The sequence below is a fragment of the Symphodus melops genome, assembly GCF_947650265.1.
Source record: "Symphodus melops genome assembly, chromosome: 21".
Classification (NCBI taxonomy): domain Eukaryota; kingdom Metazoa; phylum Chordata; class Actinopteri; order Labriformes; family Labridae; genus Symphodus; species Symphodus melops.
The window spans coordinates 14,609,279-14,627,384 of NC_136711.1; the positions used below are offsets into that span (position 1 = coordinate 14,609,279).

General features: G+C 43.6%; 1 protein-coding gene across 4 annotated transcripts in view; it reads left to right on the top strand.

Annotated features, from left to right (window-relative positions):
• LOC306817232 (zinc finger MIZ domain-containing protein 1-like) overlaps nucleotides 1-18,106 on the top strand; it is a 110,611-nt gene that overhangs the window by 58,823 nt on the left and 33,682 nt on the right. For all 4 annotated transcript variants that reach the window (XM_079333951.1, XM_079333952.1, XM_079333953.1 and 1 more), the window contains exons 3-4: nucleotides 11,789-11,908; nucleotides 17,302-17,415. In XM_079333951.1, the coding sequence (XP_079190077.1) occupies nucleotides 11,840-11,908; nucleotides 17,302-17,415 (183 nt within the window). In that variant the 5' untranslated portion in view covers nucleotides 11,789-11,839. The remainder of the gene's footprint in view (nucleotides 1-11,788; nucleotides 11,909-17,301; nucleotides 17,416-18,106) is intronic.

The window sequence follows — 18,106 nt, forward strand, 5'->3', positions numbered from 1 at the left end:
TCAATGCTTGTTTGTCCTTCCTGGGCTAAAACGCTCTGCAGTGGTGGATCGAGCGGGACTCTTTTTCTCGACGTTCATGCGATGAAAGAGATCTAAGGATTTCAAGGGGCCCAACATGACGTCTTCTAGTATCCATTTTTCCTTAGATCAAAACTCGATATATTTCCAATCTGAATTTAAATCCCAGAGAAATTGTCTGCGGCCCTTGAAGGCACGAAGAGCTGTCTCAAACAGCCACCGCTCGATATTATAACACAATTTGTATGTTAAGAAGGTGGCCCCTGTTGTTTGGATGTGTTTCTAAGTTGTGTTTTTGTGTGGGTGTGCGTATCGACCGGTGGAGGATGTGTCGCTGACAGGGCAGCCTCTCCGGCCATTGTGTCAGGAAGGGGAGGCAACTGGCTTTCAATCCATTATTGACTAATCTCATTAGCTGAGGATGCTAACGCTGAATGAGCAGCAGAAACTGACTTCTCACACAGGCACACACACACACACACACACACACACACACACACACACACACACACACACACACACACACACACACACACACACACACACACGCACACACACGCACACACACACACCCTTCTCGCTCTCTTGTCTGGATACACCAATCACCTGCGCACACACACAAAACACATTGACATGCAAACGCACTTGCACGCACACATATTGAAGCCCTCTGCCACAGAGAAGAGGGAGTCACTTGTAATTATAGACAGCAGTTTTGAAAGAAGAAGTTTTTTCATTGCCCTTAATTAATCATTTTAATTAAGTGACTGCCTAGCTGTGCTTTCTGCCGGATTAGCTAATTATACGTTCAGCACTTTCTGCTCGTGTCCTGACTTATGTGCTGCCCTCGTCTTTGTCCTGCATCAGCGTGTCAGCCTGTTAGGTCTGCTGCGCATGGATCGCGCTCACCTGCTCGTCTGTAAAAACAAAACATTTGCATATCAGCCCTCTGCTGTCAGTTTAATCTTTCAGTCATGGAAACGGAGATGCAAAGTGTCCGATTGATTTGCACAGAGGCTTGATAAAAAGTTGGCAATCACGCGGCAACTTCACATTGTTTTCTTTTGATTTGAGTGCGTGTGTTTGTTAGTTCAGGTGACTACAGGGCAGCGCACCTCTGCAGCAGAGATCGAGCAGACCACTGCAGAGGGGAGATTCATGATCCAGCCAGCTGGTAATTGCTGATGGTTCAGCAGTTTTCATAGCAGCTGAATACAGGAGGATACAGAATTTCACAGCTTTTACCGCTTCTTGCAGCAGTTGTTTCCTCCTCCTCCTCCTCCTCCTCCTCCTCCTCCTCCTCTGATCCAGTGCATCCCTGTTTCTCTCCCTTGGTGCGTCTCTGCCTCTCACACCATCCCCTCCCTCCCCCCCTGTCTGTCTGTCTGTCTGTCTGTCTGTCTGTCTGTCTGTCTGTGTTTGTCTTCTGCGTGTGTTTGTGAGTGCAGAAGTGTGTGTGTCCTGTACACTTCTAGAAAAAGCTACTGCAGGCAGCATTGTTTATGTTGCTGTCAAGCTACCTCAACTTCCCTGATGGATGATGTGGAGCTCTGTTGTTTGCCGACAGTGAGAAGATGGGCTTCAGCTAAAACACCCATGAAGCATACAAGATAGAAGTATTACTCAATGCATCTACAATAAGGTGAACTAGTGCTGTAATGACAAAGAAGTATATTTCTTTGACCAGAAACAAATGACTAGTTTTAAGGTTAAGCAAAAATAATACAGATGTGCTGATACCATACTAATTTAAATAATTACACTGCATAGCCAATACTTAGTTTCCCTCTAGTATTCTAGTAGCAATAGTGTTCCCTTGGTATTAGAGGTTTATCCTAAGTATTTACAGACATAAACTAAATGGCCAGTGATTTATTTATAATTTATTTCAAACTAGTTTGTTGTTTGTTAACTTGCTGATACTGGTCTGTATCTCATCAGAATCAGAGGCCTATACCAATATTAGTATACTAATATTGCCTGAGCTATGACCTATAATGGTATCAGTGTTAGAGGTTTAAACCAGTATCGGTATCAGAAGCTATCAATGGTTATCAGTAACGGGTCGTCTTTGGAGCACACGTTTACCTTTTTTGACTTCTCCAATTTGTGTTTTTGATCCAAAACGTCCTGTTTTAAAACAGGTCCTTTAACCTTCAGGATGTTCTTAGGTTACTTAAACTACTTTCCTACTTTTAATAATCAGTAACAGCCAATTTAGAATTAATCATCAGCCCTATAAAAGAATTAAAAACTGGAAACCTTCTTTAGAAATGTATTATTTACAGGCATATTCTAATGGCCAAGAATCCCTGTACTTTACCAGTGATTTGCCCTTTTGGTGATGTGTTGTCTTGTTGTTAAAAAAAAAATACCTTGGATGCCACACAAAGTTATAAATAAACAACTCCTTGCTTTCTTAAGCATCAGTGGAAGTAATTTTTTCTTCAGCCTGTTTTTCTGTACATGTTTGTGTGTGCGTACAAAGGCAAGGGTCTGTTGGCTTCATTTGACAGCATAAGTCTTGAATTGCATAACGCCTCCTCTGTCCTAGCATTCAATATTCATTTGATGCTATTTTTAGCGAGCTGTGAGATTATATAAAATGAGACATACTGTTCTACAAACATGTGAGCTGCATCACTGCGACTTCTTGCATGCTCTTTGGCAATACGAATTATGTGCATTGAATAAAAAAACTCACTAGGAGGGATAAAAGTGTGCTAAAAATATGTCTTTTCTGTTTGATTGAGGGCTCTGCTCCATTGAAAAATCACTGTAGACATATTGGCATTCTTCACAAGAGACAATAAGCTTCCAGATTAATTTACAAAAAGGCAATCAAAACAAATCTCTGGCAAATTAGGGCAATGCAAGCACAGGTCAAGCAGGGGGTGGGGGGGTGTCTGCCTGTTTCATGGGATTCATCACATGCTTGTGTGTGCGGCTCCATGAGGGGGATTTTTTGACACAGATTTACTGCAGCCGGTGTTACCTAACCTCTAAATCAGACCCCTCTCCTGCCATGCAGACCCCCACTCCTCCCTTGCATGTAGACACACTCAAGACACAGACAGCATGGTCACGGATATTGGGGGGGTGTTATATGACAGGGGGATTATTGGAGGGAAAAGAGCCCGGTCTCCTCTCTGTGGATCAAGCGTCTGCCTGTCTGGTAATGTGTTGTCATTGACCAATTAGAGAATCCAGATCAAACAAGCGCAGGGAATGGCCCCCTCGCTGCCCCTCTCTAAGCACTCTACTCTTTTTAATTGAGCACATTTGTGGAATGAGAGGCTTCTCCCCAGAGGGAGCGATGGTTGCAGATACGAGCAGGCTGTTAACTCAGGATCAGTCCGCTCGGCGAGGTTATCAAACAATTGGCTGATTTAAAAAAAAAAACTATATCTTTATTAGCCAGTTAAAAAGTCCAGTAATGCAGGTCTGTGGAGTATAAATGAGGTTGTTTTTTTGTTTGTCTGTTTTTTTAAGGGGTTTGGACCCAAAAGTATAGAACATGAAAATAATTTAAAAAATACTTAATATTGCTTTCACTAAACCCTCAAACATTATCTCACTTAAATATGTTTTACATATTGTTTGACCTTAAGACAATATTACTAAAATTGCAGGTAAATATTAAATGACAGATGTCATACGTTTGAGCAAGGAACAACCCTGCCCATGAAATTTCAAAATATAGATGTAAGAAAGGACCTCCTGAGGTCTGGATGTGTGATGGTCTGTCTTCACAGGCTTCTTGGGTGAAACAGAAAGAGCTCATGTTGCTGCTGTCCATCAGGGTCTGGGCAGGTTGAGCTCATGCACTATTTAAAATCTCCCCCTCTCACTCTCTGCCTCTCTCTCTCCTCCCCTTCACTCAAAGTCACTAAAGGCTAAAGGTCACCTGCACAATGGAGACGAGGAGGTCTTCCATCCCCCTGCCCACGCCTGTAACCCCATCAAACACACACACACACACACACACACACACGTCAAACACACACAACCTTCCCTAACTTATCGGCACTGGCCGGCAGCTGCACACCTTCCATACTTTCAGGCAGTGAACACACTAACATGCACACCCTAGTGTTCGGCTTTCAGCCTTCTTTGAATTCCTTCCCATGTATCTTATATCTCGCCTGTCACTCCTCCCACCACCACTATCAGTCTCTCTCTCTCTCCCCCTCTCTGTCTCTCCTAGACCTCATAATGGCTCCTCCCGGGTAGCGTCTGCGTCTGCTGCAGCTCCTGCTATTTCAAAGTTTTAGCTGGCCGGATTAAGCGTGGTATGTGGAAAATGAACAGCCACTCGTAGGAGGGACACATGAGCTGAATGCATAATAAACCGGGCGACTGGCAGGGGGAGAAAGAATGGATGGAGGGGGGATAGGGGAAATGCGCGTTTTAAGGTAGTGTCAAGGCAACAATTTCATTCACCTAAATAGAAAAATGTGCCTTTTTGACTTTTCCTCTGTGCTCTCAATGAAAAGGCAGTTTGTAGTGCAGCAAACATTTCCCTCTGACATTATGAGAAGCCTAAATACTGTAACCCGTTGCACTGCTCTTTTTCCAAGTATATATATCCAAGTGTATATTTCTGACAACTGTCATCAACTCTCTGATTTTAGAATCATCAATACTTGAAAAGACAAGGAAGAGTGGAAATAATGAGTGTAAACTGGTCATATTAGCATTCATCCTCTCACAAGATATAACAGTTAGCTAACGTGTTTATAGTTTAACAGAGGAGGGTTTATTCACTCAATGTTAATGTTATCTTAGAGCAAATAACTTTTAAATATTATAATGTCAGCTTATTGAATGTAATCCAGGAAGTGCTTGAATGTTAGCTTTAACTGTTTTCTATTGAAAGTAAAAAGGAAATCACACTCCTTGCACAAGGTAATATTAGCTAACTAACATTAGTGCTTGAATGCTAGCTTTAGCTGTTGTCTAATGGTAGCTTTGAACAAATGATAGCTGTCAATGTTAGCAAAGAACGAACTACTAGTTACTATTTAGTTATGGTACTATTAGTGAACATTACGTGCTTTAATACAAGCATAAGTTCTTGTCTAAAATTAGCTAATTATTTTTAGTTGTTTTACTGTAAAATATGGCTATATTCCCCTTAGTATTTCATGATTCTTTGTCTTTTTCAGTAGTTCATTTAACTAGAGGCTGAAATGAGAAAGTCCAAGTCCCCTTATCATAGAAGAATTACAATCTTGGAAAACAGTAGTAAAATGCTACACCAGCATTTTTGAGCTTCCCATGCAGAGATTTTTGGCCGAGAAAAATGGCCACCTTGTAAATCAAACTTCTGAAGTTTGTTTCCCCATCTAGCTCCAGTGTGAGTGTAGAGACAAGCTTGGTGAGGCAGATAAAGCCCCACAGGCAGATAGCATGAGGCTAGCTGTGTATCGCTGCTAGCTTTGCATTTCAAGAAGACACACAGACGTGTGGCTCATCTGTGCGGCCTCTTGTACCCCAAGGGAACTGACCCCCCGTTCTCCCCTGTCCTCTGCTAATAGTCAACGATGGAAGGAAATTGAAAGAGTAGCTGTTTGGAGGGCAAACAGGAGAAGGACAATCCACCGCGTTATGGCTCTGCTACCATCTCCCCTGTCTTAGCTTGGCAGACAAGCGACTTTGAGGTTGGATCGGTACAGGGGCTTGTGTGGTGAAGAGAGACCGGCCCCCATCTGCTTTTGTCCTTTTTTTCTTTTTTTTATCTCAGGCCTCTGAGACTTGGTGAAACGTTACACTTGGTTAGAGAGGAGATATTGCTTAGGCCCCTCTATGATCCCCGGCCCTCTGTTTTCTTCCGCTTCTGCTGCTGAGAGTAAAAGGGAGGGGAGGGCTTTTTGGAGCAGCAGCAGTGGTAGGGGCTTCAACTTACACTCCTACACCCTCCCCCCCCCCCCCCACCACCACCACCACCACCCCCCCACCCCCCACCACCATGCTCCCTTTGCTTTTCTAATCACGCTGCAGATGTGCCTGATGGCTGAACAATCTCTGTGTGCTGAACGTGGGGCTCCCGCAGGAATCCAGGAGGCTTGCTTATGTGAGCTGTCATGAAGGGGGGGGAGAAAAAAGTGAGAGGGCGGGGGGGGGAGGTCTGTGTGAGAGAGAAAGAGAGAGTGAGGGAGGGAGGAGGTAGTAAGAGGGAGAATGGAAGATAGAGAAAGACAGCAGAAGAGGGAGAGATCAGTGAACAGCGACCAACACAGCAGGGCTCCTTGGATTGAGTGCATGTGTGTATATGTGTGTGTGTGTGTGTGTGTGTGTGTGTGTATGAGTGAGTGGCACAACTGCAAGCCCACCCTCGCTCCTGGTTGCCGCTGGAGCTGCAGACCAAACCACATTAAATAAAAGAAATCCATTCCCAAGCCTGTTAAGGAGCCATGTGGGGAAATGTGAGAGTGTGTGTGTTCACTCGAGTGGCTGTGTGTCCATATGTGTGTGCAGCAGCAGAGAAATGGTGGTGGAGGTGGGGGTTGCGGGGGGACTTGGTGGGTGATGGAGGTAGGGGGAGGTGGGGGAGGTGGGACAGGCAGTAGGCAGCTCATATTATCCTCCGTGCCAGCTCTGGATGGAGCCTGCCGAGGATTATGGCACATTCAGTAAAGGCAACAATGGAAGCGGCACTGATTCGTACACATTTCCATCCTCTCTTGCTTTTTTCGAACAAACACAGCTTTGTCCTTGCTGCCTGCCTGGCCACTTACCAGGCAGAGAACCAGGCAGACACCTGGAGTCCTAGAGCTGCCCTCTCCAAACTACACCCCCACCAACCCCCGTCAGTGGTGCGAGGAAACAGCATCTCTTCAATGTTGAGATAATTAAAGGGGAGCTTTCACGCTGGCCTCGGCCGATACTCGGAAGAAAACAAGACGTATCTCGGAATCAGAGCTCATTAAAATCAGGAGGGTGAAGAGATGCTTCCTCCTTCTCCTCCTCCCTCATTTTTTATCGCCCTTAAGCAAGTGCTGCAAACCGTGCTCTAGTCAATGATGGCGCAGATTAGTCCTTTATTGCCTAATTCACCTACAATAGACTACACGCTGGGACGCCATCACCTTGAGCGGCGCATCACAATGTGTCCCCACCAGGTGCCAGAGTGATGCTGATCCCTCCGCTCAGGCCAACTCGTTCTGTTTTAATAGTGTCAGCAGTACTTTGAGCTTTCGATTAGTGAGGAGTGTGTGTTTCCATTTGTGCGTGTGTGTGTGTGTGTGTGTTTCTGTTGGGGGGGTGTTTCACACAGCTCTGCAGAGGTGTAACACCCTGCCTGTAGTGTTGTTGTAAAGCACATTAGGAGTGACTGAAGGTGTTGTTATGGTATCATGATGCCGGTCCAGCACTCAAGCGAAGGTGAGAAGATCTGTGTGTGTCTTTTTTGCATGTGTGTGGTCAGGATGCTAGCCAGTGCTGTTTGCTGTCGTTTGGCACCCAAACTTGTGTGTGATGCTCGGACCAAGTCCCACTTTCTTTCAAAAGCTGCACCTGTCTTAAAGCGTACGTCTGATTCTTTCAAAGCCCCATTCTCTTTAAAAGAAAAAATGTGTAAGCATATTGTAATAGACTCTCTCTCCACAGACCGTTTTATGTGCAGATAAAAACGACAACATATTTTCAAAGCTCTCTGTTGAAGAAAACGTTTAGATAACATTACAACTAGCTTGGAAGCTAATCTGGGTGGCAAGTTCACAAGTTGACAATGTTAAGAATTAGGGGTCTTTTGACACTATTTGATGGGCAACATAACTTTAGCAGAGCTGTAGTTGATGTTAGCAGTTTGCAGTCAAGATTTTTCATTGTTCAGAGTCAAACTGTACAAAAAATAAAGTATTCATTCCACATGCATGAAGGATCTGTGTTAAAACCCTTAAATGTTCATTAACATGATGCCCGAATCAGTATTCAGAAAGAAATAATTGCTCTTGAAAATTTATAAATCTATAATTTGCTTATGTGAGCACTATGATTTTATAACTAGTGGCCAAAGCTACAAATACAAATCCGTGTTTTAATAAGCTGTAAAAATGTTTTTAGCAGCACTGTGCCTGGCCCCAGAGTAGCCTGACTGTTTTGGTTCACAAGCCATTTATATGAATAAATTAAATCTGTTTACCACTTCCCTGTGCCTTGACGGCTCAGCTGAGGGACTGTGTAAAGCTGCGAGGGTTCGTGATCCATTTGTTCTGCTGTGATGGTGGGATAAAGCTAATCATTGTCTACTCCTCTTTCCCTCAGACTGTTTTCATCCTGCGGAGCTGTCTCTGTTACATTAACAAGCTAGAAAACTCTCTTTGAAGATGCAGGGTCGGGTTTTTTGGGCCGTCTGAAATGATGTTTAGATTCCAAACTGTGCGATCGTGACAGTTCAAAAAGCAATCTCCTCGTACTTACTGACATAATGTTCTGCTTTAGCATCTCCATTCAGCGTTGTTAAGCATCTTCCAGTGACACATATTTGTCATCGAATTAAATCCGCAGCTCTTTTCAAGGTACACTTATGTAACATGATCACGTAATGAGACAAACATGGACCCAGCCCGATGGGAGGCAATCCTGTTCCCGGCGGGGTGTCGTGCAGAAAGAATGCTTTAAAAGTGGTGGTACAGAGGGGAAGAAAAACATTGTTTTACCCCTTGAGGTGGGCTGATAGGGCTGTGAAAAGCCCATTTGAAGTGGTAGGCCTCATCTGTCAGTGGGCAATGGAGGAGGCAGCCATGCAGAAGCCCCCTGATTATAAAGAGATAATTTCATCCAATCCTCCGGTGGTGCTCCATCACCTTGCCGCCATCCTCCACTGCCTTTCATATTTGTTCCCGGCCTGCATCTCTTCACCCGTTTCGTTTTATTGCAGCTCCCACTCAATACATATATTTTTGCTCCCCCTTGAATAGGAAAATGAAGCAAGTCCCATTCCTCCTCTCCTCCCCACCTCTTATGTGTCTTTTGTTATGAAGGAATCCACAGTGCTCAACTTGTTGTGTAATGGCTGCCTGGTAATTTAGTAAATTAAGCTGGAACACATGTATCAACACAGTTTGTTTTTTTTCCCCTTTCAGATTTCCGCGGGTAACTAGCTGAAACAAGGCGAATAAGTTCACATTAGGTAAAGGCGCAGGGAAAATAATCAACGATAACATCTGCGAGATAGAAGAGAAGCATGTAAATAGCGGGGAAGGGCTCATAATTGCATCTGTTGTCATATCTTCCCAGCATCACCGGTTTAATCTTTAATTTGGCTCTTGTTAGTCATTAAAGATATAACAAAGGACGAGTGTTTAATTAGAACAAGTGAATATCTGGAAATTAAATTACTCCCCAGCTCTATCCTGTCATATCTTGGGAGGCAAATGAATGTAAATGACCGACAAAGTTTTTCATGTACGTGTAGGTCACAAGTTCCATTACGAGGTGTGTTTGAAGAAGAAAAAAGCAAGGATGGTGAATGGCAGCTTCATTTTAACTCACTCTTAGAGTAAAAAGGGAGAGGGTGAGAGAGAGTGAATGGAAGGGGGGGCGGGGGAGCGAGAGCAGGTCGACTTGCTCATCAATAACCACAAGGTCAGGCAGGCAGTGGCGGGCTGAGTGGGCCCTGTTAGGAAGCAGCAGCTGAGGATTTGTAGAGCTTGTAAGGGCTTAAAGCAACACCGCTCCGCCTTCTTTGTGCCACTAGCCAGGCCTTTGAAGGGCCAGGGAGACACCTGCTGGTGGCTGAGGGACACGATGCATTCACAGGCAGGGGCTCAGTATCAGCTGGCACAGAGAGGGGAACGATGAGAGGGTTATAGCAGCAACACCAAGGGGGGATGTAAAGAGAGTCAGTGCATATAAATGTATGTGATTGGTCAGGCTGATATCCAGAATGAAAAACAACATTTTCCATAAGTTGACTCTTTAATTTGGTTTAATTGTTTTCAAGTTTGTTTCCCTTTTGATTTTTTGATTTTTTTTTTTTTTTTTTTTTTGATTTTTCAAATGCATGGCTCAGTTGATCAACATATCTTTTCTCGCTTTTCATTCAATCAATTATTTAATCAAGCAATAAATATATTAATCACACGTGGGGAAAATTGGTCGGAGCAGCTGTTACATTAAAAACCAAAAACCCACAGCACACAGATGAAAATAACTTGATATAAGTGATAAAATGCAGAATAATTATTCAAAAAGGAACCGAATGGAAGATGGGAAAAAAATGTCTGCCATTCAAGTCACCAAGGTGTTTAACTAGAGAGCCCAGGAAATCCGTCTTTATGCATCTTCAAAGATATTGACAAATTCATACTTTCTATCTGCAAAAAAAAAAAAAAAGGCAGTGTGAAAAAGCTCCTTCGATGTCTCTTTTTTCTTTATGGAGAGGAATGCACTCGTGTGCCCTTCTCTCCTCTCAAGTACAGGCATGAGCAGCTCTGTTAGGTAGCATAAAAGCTCTTTAGCTGTCTAGTGGAGTAGATTACTGGCCCTGCCGTTAAATCCAGCTAGAGACCCCTAAGTGAGCATTATCAGTGTGGTGCAGCATACTGCCTCCTCTCTCTCTTTTCTCTCTTTTGTCATCTCACCGCTACTTTGTGTAGAGAAATTTCTCTGTGTGTGATGGTAATGGAGAAAGATGGAGGGTTTTTTGTTTTTTTTGGGGGGGGGGGACGGGGATGGGGGGGTCTCAGTGATGGAGAAGAAGGGCGAGTGTTTGAATGAGAGACCATGTGCCTACAGAAGCGAAGAGGACAGATAGCGACAGGGTGAGATAAAGAGGACATTAAGGTGTGAGAATATGTTTTTTTTTTAAAATGAGGGGGGGTGGGGGGGTCACACTCTCCTCAGCACTCATATGTGCTTAATAACTCAACCCACCCTTCCACTTGCAGCTGCAGGTCACTTTGAGTTAGGGCTGACAACCCGTGTGTGACATCTATTTGACGTTGAACGCAACATTAAATCAAACCCCCACGGGCGGAATTGATAACCTTTAATGTAGCTTGTAATACTTTTTAACTTGTGATAATGTTATGTAGCGTGTCAGATCAGCGCTCTATTGTTTGCCTAACGTGAAAAATGATTCCCCTGGAAAAAAAAGAGAGAGAGAGAGAGAGAGAGGTTTTCCATAAGCGCCTGCTCCAGAATCAATAGTGCGCTGTAAGGGGTTTTGTTAGAGGAACTCTTATGTAGCAAAGAGGAGAAGGAGGAGGGGAAAGAGAAAAAAATGTAGAGCATGCCTGGGCCCAGGGTACACATAATTGTTAACCAAAGATTACATAATGGCTAAGTAATGTAAACAAAGAGCCACATGCCAAGTAAATGTTCTCACAGGCCAGGATGGAGGAGCGTCATGCAGTTTTCCTGACCCACTGGCAGGCTCTACATAATGTGTAGTGTGTGTTCATTTTCACCCCGAGGTGCTTCAAACACGGTCAGACATCCTCTCTTAAGTCATCCAGTGTGCATTCAGGGCAACTGCCAGGGCTTGTTGAGGGTGTCACAGCGGCAGAGAGCGATGTCATCCTCTGAGCTCTCTGAGGTGCTTGTCACCTGCCAAATCAATATCTCCCCCCCCCCCCCCCCCCCTCCTCCCACCCCCTCCTGTTCAGCTCACAGCCACACACATACACACGCTAACACACACAAACACACATATATATATACACACACACACACACTAAACTGCAATATCCTGGTGGTGATGGGATTGGCAGCTTCCCTGAGAAGAGCTGAGCGGTAACACATGTCTGTGTTTCTTTTGCAGAGAGCTGCAGTTTAATGGCTGGCAGGTAGAGGCCGAAGAGGGACAATCAACATGAACTCGATTCCGTCGATGGACAGACACATACAGCAGACAAATGACCGTCTGCTGTGTATCAAACAGGTGAGTGCCGGCGAAGTGTGTCTGATTTGCTTGATGGTACACTGATGAGAGTCACATAAGGTGAATTGATGCTAACTGCAGTGTAACACGTGACGACACAGCTGGGCTTTAGTGAAGTTTTATGGCTGTCTTGTGAATATGTTTAAAACCTTTTTACATGTTGGTGTGTGTGTGTGTGTGTGTGTGTGTGTGTGTGTGTGTGTGTGTGTGTGTGTGTGTGTGTGTGTGTAGCTCACATTGTTTCATTACATATTTACTGTATGAACTCACAGACTGGGACAACGTTACCGAATTAATATGAGTTTAAAAAAGAAATAATGGTAGCAGAGATGAAACTGAAAACCTGAAAATCCAACCTTTTTTGTCTACTTTGGGGAATTTCCCAGCTCTCAGGAAAGTTCAAGGGTGGAAACTAAATATACGAGGTGAATAAACAGCGATAACGTGACAAATTGGTGTAGTTAACCTCCTAGTTTGTATTGTGTAAGAGTCAGACTCAGCTCCCCTGGAACAATCACAAAATCCTGCTTGCAGGCGGACAAAACATAAGAAATTAAGTGTGATACATATTGATAGCCCTTCATTTTTGCACCATCCTTTTTTCATATGTTAAAATGCAATTTATACAGCACTGCGTCTTATTAAGCCATGGCACTTGGCTGTGATTAAACTGCAGATAATGAATCAGACTCCAGTTTACTGCTTGTACTTACTTCACTGAGTACTTCCTCTAAAGTATGTTTCATAGTCGATTTAAAAAATCACTTCTCATCTATGAGTGATTTCTCGAGCAGAAATGTCAGCCAAATGTTGTTGCCCTCGCAGATCCGCAGATAATTCGGTGATGAAGCACTCAGTCGTTTGACATTTCATTAAATGATATTTAGTTGGTTGAGAAAAAATGTTCAACTGTGTATGTCGGGGATTTTCCAAATATTTCACCTAAACAACATTATCATCAAGCTAGTATGGATTGTCTTTTTTTCCAATTCAACTGGTATAAACAGCTGTATATATATATATATATATATATATATATATATATATATATATATATATATATACGTATGTACATTTGTCGGAAACGTTGTGGCCACTATGTGCCAGTTCCCCTGTTTGGCCCCATTAAGTGACTAATCTGTGGGGTCTTTTATCATGACTGTGGTGTGACTCAGGTTACTGACTGGGGTCAAAGAGCGGAGGCCCCCACCTCCCTCCCCCATCATCACCCTTCTTTCTCCCTCCACCACTGCTGACTCCCAGCGAGTCCTTTTGTTCTGCTCTGAGCAGCGTTAACTGCGGGACGAATCTCTGGCAGAGTTAAACAGACATACTTGCGTTACCCCGGGCTACAGGGCGCTCTGCCTTTGATCTCTTTTCTTAACTGACAACCCGTTTTGTTTTTTGAGGTCCAGAACCCGAAGAAGACTGCTTCTGAGGGCCTTTGGGACAACGTATGGGGTTTGCACTTAAACACAAGTGTGGACGTGGCAAATTGTTTTGTTTTTTTTACCCTCGGCAGGGAGTTCCCAGATATTAGTGTGAGAGAGAGAGAGAGACAAGGTGAGGCAGAAAGCAAGACAGGGCGAGTGTTTAGGGAGCAAACAGAGACCAGACAGCCTTTGATGTCCTTAAGTAATAAGGAAGAGAGACGTAAACACTCTCTGTTTCAGTCTGGTTGCTGTTGACACAGCAGGACATAAAATATTCAATATCTTCTCCTCCGTTGCTTGTATGGGAGGTGAAATGGGATTCCAGTAATGTTCTGACTCTCTAATAGCTGATGAATTATTCTGTAAAGGAAGTTCTCAGATCAAGAAAAAAAAGGGGGGCGTTGAATCTGTCTAGAACAAAGTGTAAACTATTCAAATGTCTCGGGTTAAATGTTTTAACCCCGCGAGGCAAAATTTTAAACAAACACGTCCCAATGTTAGCGTCCGGCTGGAAGCAGCACATGGGTAAACATGCCAATTAGAGAGATCCATGGCATACAAGGAGGCCCACAGTCCATCTAATAAATGGTTAAGCACCGGGTCATTTCAAACCAACCAGTAAGAGCCAGCACCCTGCTAATAGAGGCAGCTTTGTGCCGCAGACAATCAGGGTTTGGAAGGCCTCGCATAATAAATACCATTTATGTCCTGCCAATTAGACTAGCAGTGAGCCCATTCAGCGGGCTGTCTATTCTCCTCCCCGCACACAAAGATGATCATCAGGGGAGATCAGAACAATTAACTCACTATCTTCTCCCCCTGCTCCCCATTGTCCAATATCCAAGCCATTAAAATAATTAAGGAAATATTGTAAACCAATCCAGCTGTTTGCTTTAATTGAAAGTGTGCACAGGCTGAGATTTTGGCATCGCCCGGACGTGGAGCAGGAATATAAATGAAGCCTCCTCCATTGTGTTTGTTGTTTTCTGGGAGATGTGACATGTCTCTCTGAATACTCCCAGCCAGAGCAGCGGACAGGGGAACAAATTGATTTTGTTGCTCAAATGATAAATTACTGCAGAGCGCGAAGATAAAGTAGAGGAAATTGGAATCTGTCAGCGTGATTGAATCGCGACTAGAAAGTAAAATCACGAATCATCAAGGAGGTGATTTTGAAATCACCGACTTGTGGAGAAATTGCAATGATTTGAATTTTAAACAGCAGCTTAATTTCTGAACTGCGGAATCATCCATCATCATGTTTTATTCCTACTTGGAAAATTCACTCACACAGGTAGTCAGTGGAATGTTTGCAGGTGGTGCAAAACACCTTGAGGGATTGTATCTTTAACAGTGAAATAAATGTGTTCCCTTGTTTAACCTCCAAACAGGTGAGGATGCTTCAAAACGGGAAAAAAAAGCACAAAAAGCAGTTATCTGATTTCAATCCAAACACACACTTTCTCGGTGGCGGTTTGTTTTTCTTCTCTCGCCCTGGAATTGCACCGATGTGAGCACTTTGGGGGGAAGATGGGCTCCGCGATACGCCGGGTATCTATTTCAGAGAGAGAGAGAGAGAGAGAGAGAGAGAGAGAGTAGTTTTCTTCTCGCTGTGGGGAAGCCAGTTAGCTGTCAGACTCTCCACTCGGTGATATGTACAGAGGTTCGGAGGAAACCATGAACTCTCCTCTCGCTGCAGGAGCACTTCCTCACACAGTAAGCGTCAATATTTCAAGATAAAGTGGAAAACAACAGTCCCTGTACTGCTGTTGCAATGAACAGCAATGCAGTTGTTGGTTTTTTTTTGTGTGTTCTTTCCAGGGTTAGTTGTCTGCATTAATATGTTTTTAGAGCTCCGCAGTGTCTCTGCATGGAAAGCAACAACAGGAGCACAACCAAAAAGCTGTGATTTGGAATAGAAAAGGATGTCTTGGCCAGACCGTGTGTGCTGTCACAGTCAGTTTTGCTGCAGATGTGCAGATGAAGTCGTTTCCAGACGTGACTACAGAGCTTGATTGTATCTGAAGAAAGCTGTATTCTCAGGACACTTCTGTCCATCTTTTTTCCTCTCAGACTGAACCGGCCTTTGACTGGAGCATAAATGTTGGAGGACTGTCTCACCCGGGGGGGACTAGGACAGAGGGTGGGGGTCTCTTGGCCACTAGTTTAGGTTTGATTGGTGGGTTTTGGCCGGAGAAGGGGGAACATCTGTGGCGAGGCAGTGCCAAGCTCTCCATGTGACAGCCACACTGGTGGGACCAATTGTTCCGAGTGCAGAGAACAGTAATCACTTCAAGCCCAAGTGTTGGTGCTGTGTTTTCTTTTTTTCTCCTCCTCCTCCTCCTCCTCAACATACCCCCCCCCCCCCCTCCCTCCCCCCACACACACACATACACACACCTTTTTCCTCCCCTCTTCACATCCTTGTGCGCTGATTGCGTGTGTTGTCTAGCTTCCAGACTCATCTAAATTTAGCATCTGTGGATTTGTGTTCTTCTCCAGGAGTATTTTATCCGCCGCTAGAAATAAAGACGCTCTTAAAGCACACATATCCTAACAAAGACATGTATAGGAACAGCTTTGGACAGAACATAAAATAAACACGACTGGTTTTATCCAGCCTCTGTCAAACACTGGCTTTGTAAATTGATATGAAAGCTGCCTTATCAAATCCTGACCTCTGCTGCCCCCTAAAGAGCAAACAACAAACAAGCACCGCGAGACAGAGCTGTCTCTTCTTCCTCCTCTTCTTTTCTCTCAGACTTTGAAATCCAAGCACACAGACGTGTGAAGAAAGCAGCCGTTCACTTAAAGCTGACAAACCTCTCTGTTTACCTTTGATGCCTTTGATGCAGGGTCCATTTGTTCCTAGTTTGTACACTGCAAAAGCTTTTGTATTATCTACTCAAAGGCAATAGATTACTGCTAAGCTGATGTGTTGTCTCTACTGCAGAAGAAATTACCTCCAGTGAGTCGAGTATGCCGACCCAGAGTGGTCTAGTTTTCAGTTTCCTTCGCTGCTCTACAGCGTGACAGACAACAGGGCTTGTGAGCGGGGCTGCTGGAGCTCAGTTGGGGAATGAATGCCATAAAGGGGGTGCCTGTAGGTCAAGGAGCCTGTTGTCAGATAAAGTCACAGCACTGCTCAGGGCCGGATGCTGGAATACAGCCTTCCTCGGCTACTCATGCAGCCATACAGGGAGATTTATTGCGCTCGGTGTCAAGGAGCTGCTTCAGAAACCTGAGGAGAGAGAGAAGAGGAAGCTTAATGGGGACACACCCCTCCTACCCTGCGCATTATTACTAAAGTCTACAACACGATGCATCATATAGACAATATGCATCATACAGATATTTTAGAGTGGTCATGAGAATATTTTTTTTTCTTCTAAACTACTCAGTGCTTACATTATTAATCATGTTATTTGTCTGGATATAAATAAAACGTAAAATATAAATATTTTCAATGAATACATTGTATACAATTAATGTATTCTCTCATGATTCGTCAGTCCATTGTCTGTCTCTTATCTGGGTTATAAGGGGCAGCGCCCTAAGCAGGTAATCAGCCACATCCTCCACCTAAAGTTTTTTTAGGTACATCTTTTTAATATTTAGATTAAATTCCTATTTGTTCATACCTGACTTTAACAAGAATGTGTGAATACTTTTTTTATAAAGGTAATAGATGGATACACAGTTGGCAATCTCGCACATCATTTATTTTCATTTTATTTATCTTTAGTAATAGCAGGCAACCTTTACATTATTGAATCTTTTGGGTTGTTGGGCATGTCTTGTTTCATCGGGCCTCTAAGCATGCATTTTGCTGAGATTAGAAATAACCCATTTAGCCAGCACATTCCCATCTAATCTTACAATAACATCAGATTTTATCAATTGAAATGATACATGGCTAACATAGAAATAACTCTTTTCTCTTTCCATTTCTCCCCTCAGCACTTACAAAATCCAGCAAATTTCCAAACGGCAGCGACTGAATTGCTGGACTGGTGTGGCGACCCCCGAGCCTTCCAGCGCCCCTTCGAGCAAAGCCTGATGGGATGTCTAACGGTAAGTTGCCAATGGTCCTCTGCAGTCTCACTCTAGAAGGTTCAAGGACAATGAAAGGGCTGCTTAAACAACTGTTGAATTGACTTTTTCATAACCCCCTCTGGAATATGGGGGGAACTGGTGTTTAGCTATCTGATCTTCATTGAGGCCACTGGAAAATAAAACGAATTTCACTCCTTAGAAACTACAGAGATTTAGTCACCTTTCAGAGACTTCCGTTACAGATTGCGCTGCGGCTCATGAAATCGGCACACTGGAACATGAAAAGGAGTGCAATAACGTCCTCAAACCACAAAGCAATCAGTGCTTACAGAGAAATACACAACACACAGAGCCCTGTATTCCCTTCCTGAAAGGCCTGGGGGCTTTACAGTAATTGAATAATTAGTATCCCGTGGCATTTAAAAAAAAAGGACTTGGCAGTTCGGAAACTATAAACAAAGATTGAGTTTGACCAGAGTGACTTAAACCATGACTATCATTTTCAAAAAGATCAGCGTACTTTGAGTTGGCAATGTGAGACAAATCCACAAAGAGAAGGTCATATCCTTTTACCGTGACGATTTGTGATCTATCATTACTCTAAATTAAAGGGAAAAACCACAAATGGAGTTAATGTTGCACTATAATTGCTAAAACGTTAGCCCACTAAATACAGGTATGATGATAGTGCAACCTAATGATGAAAGAA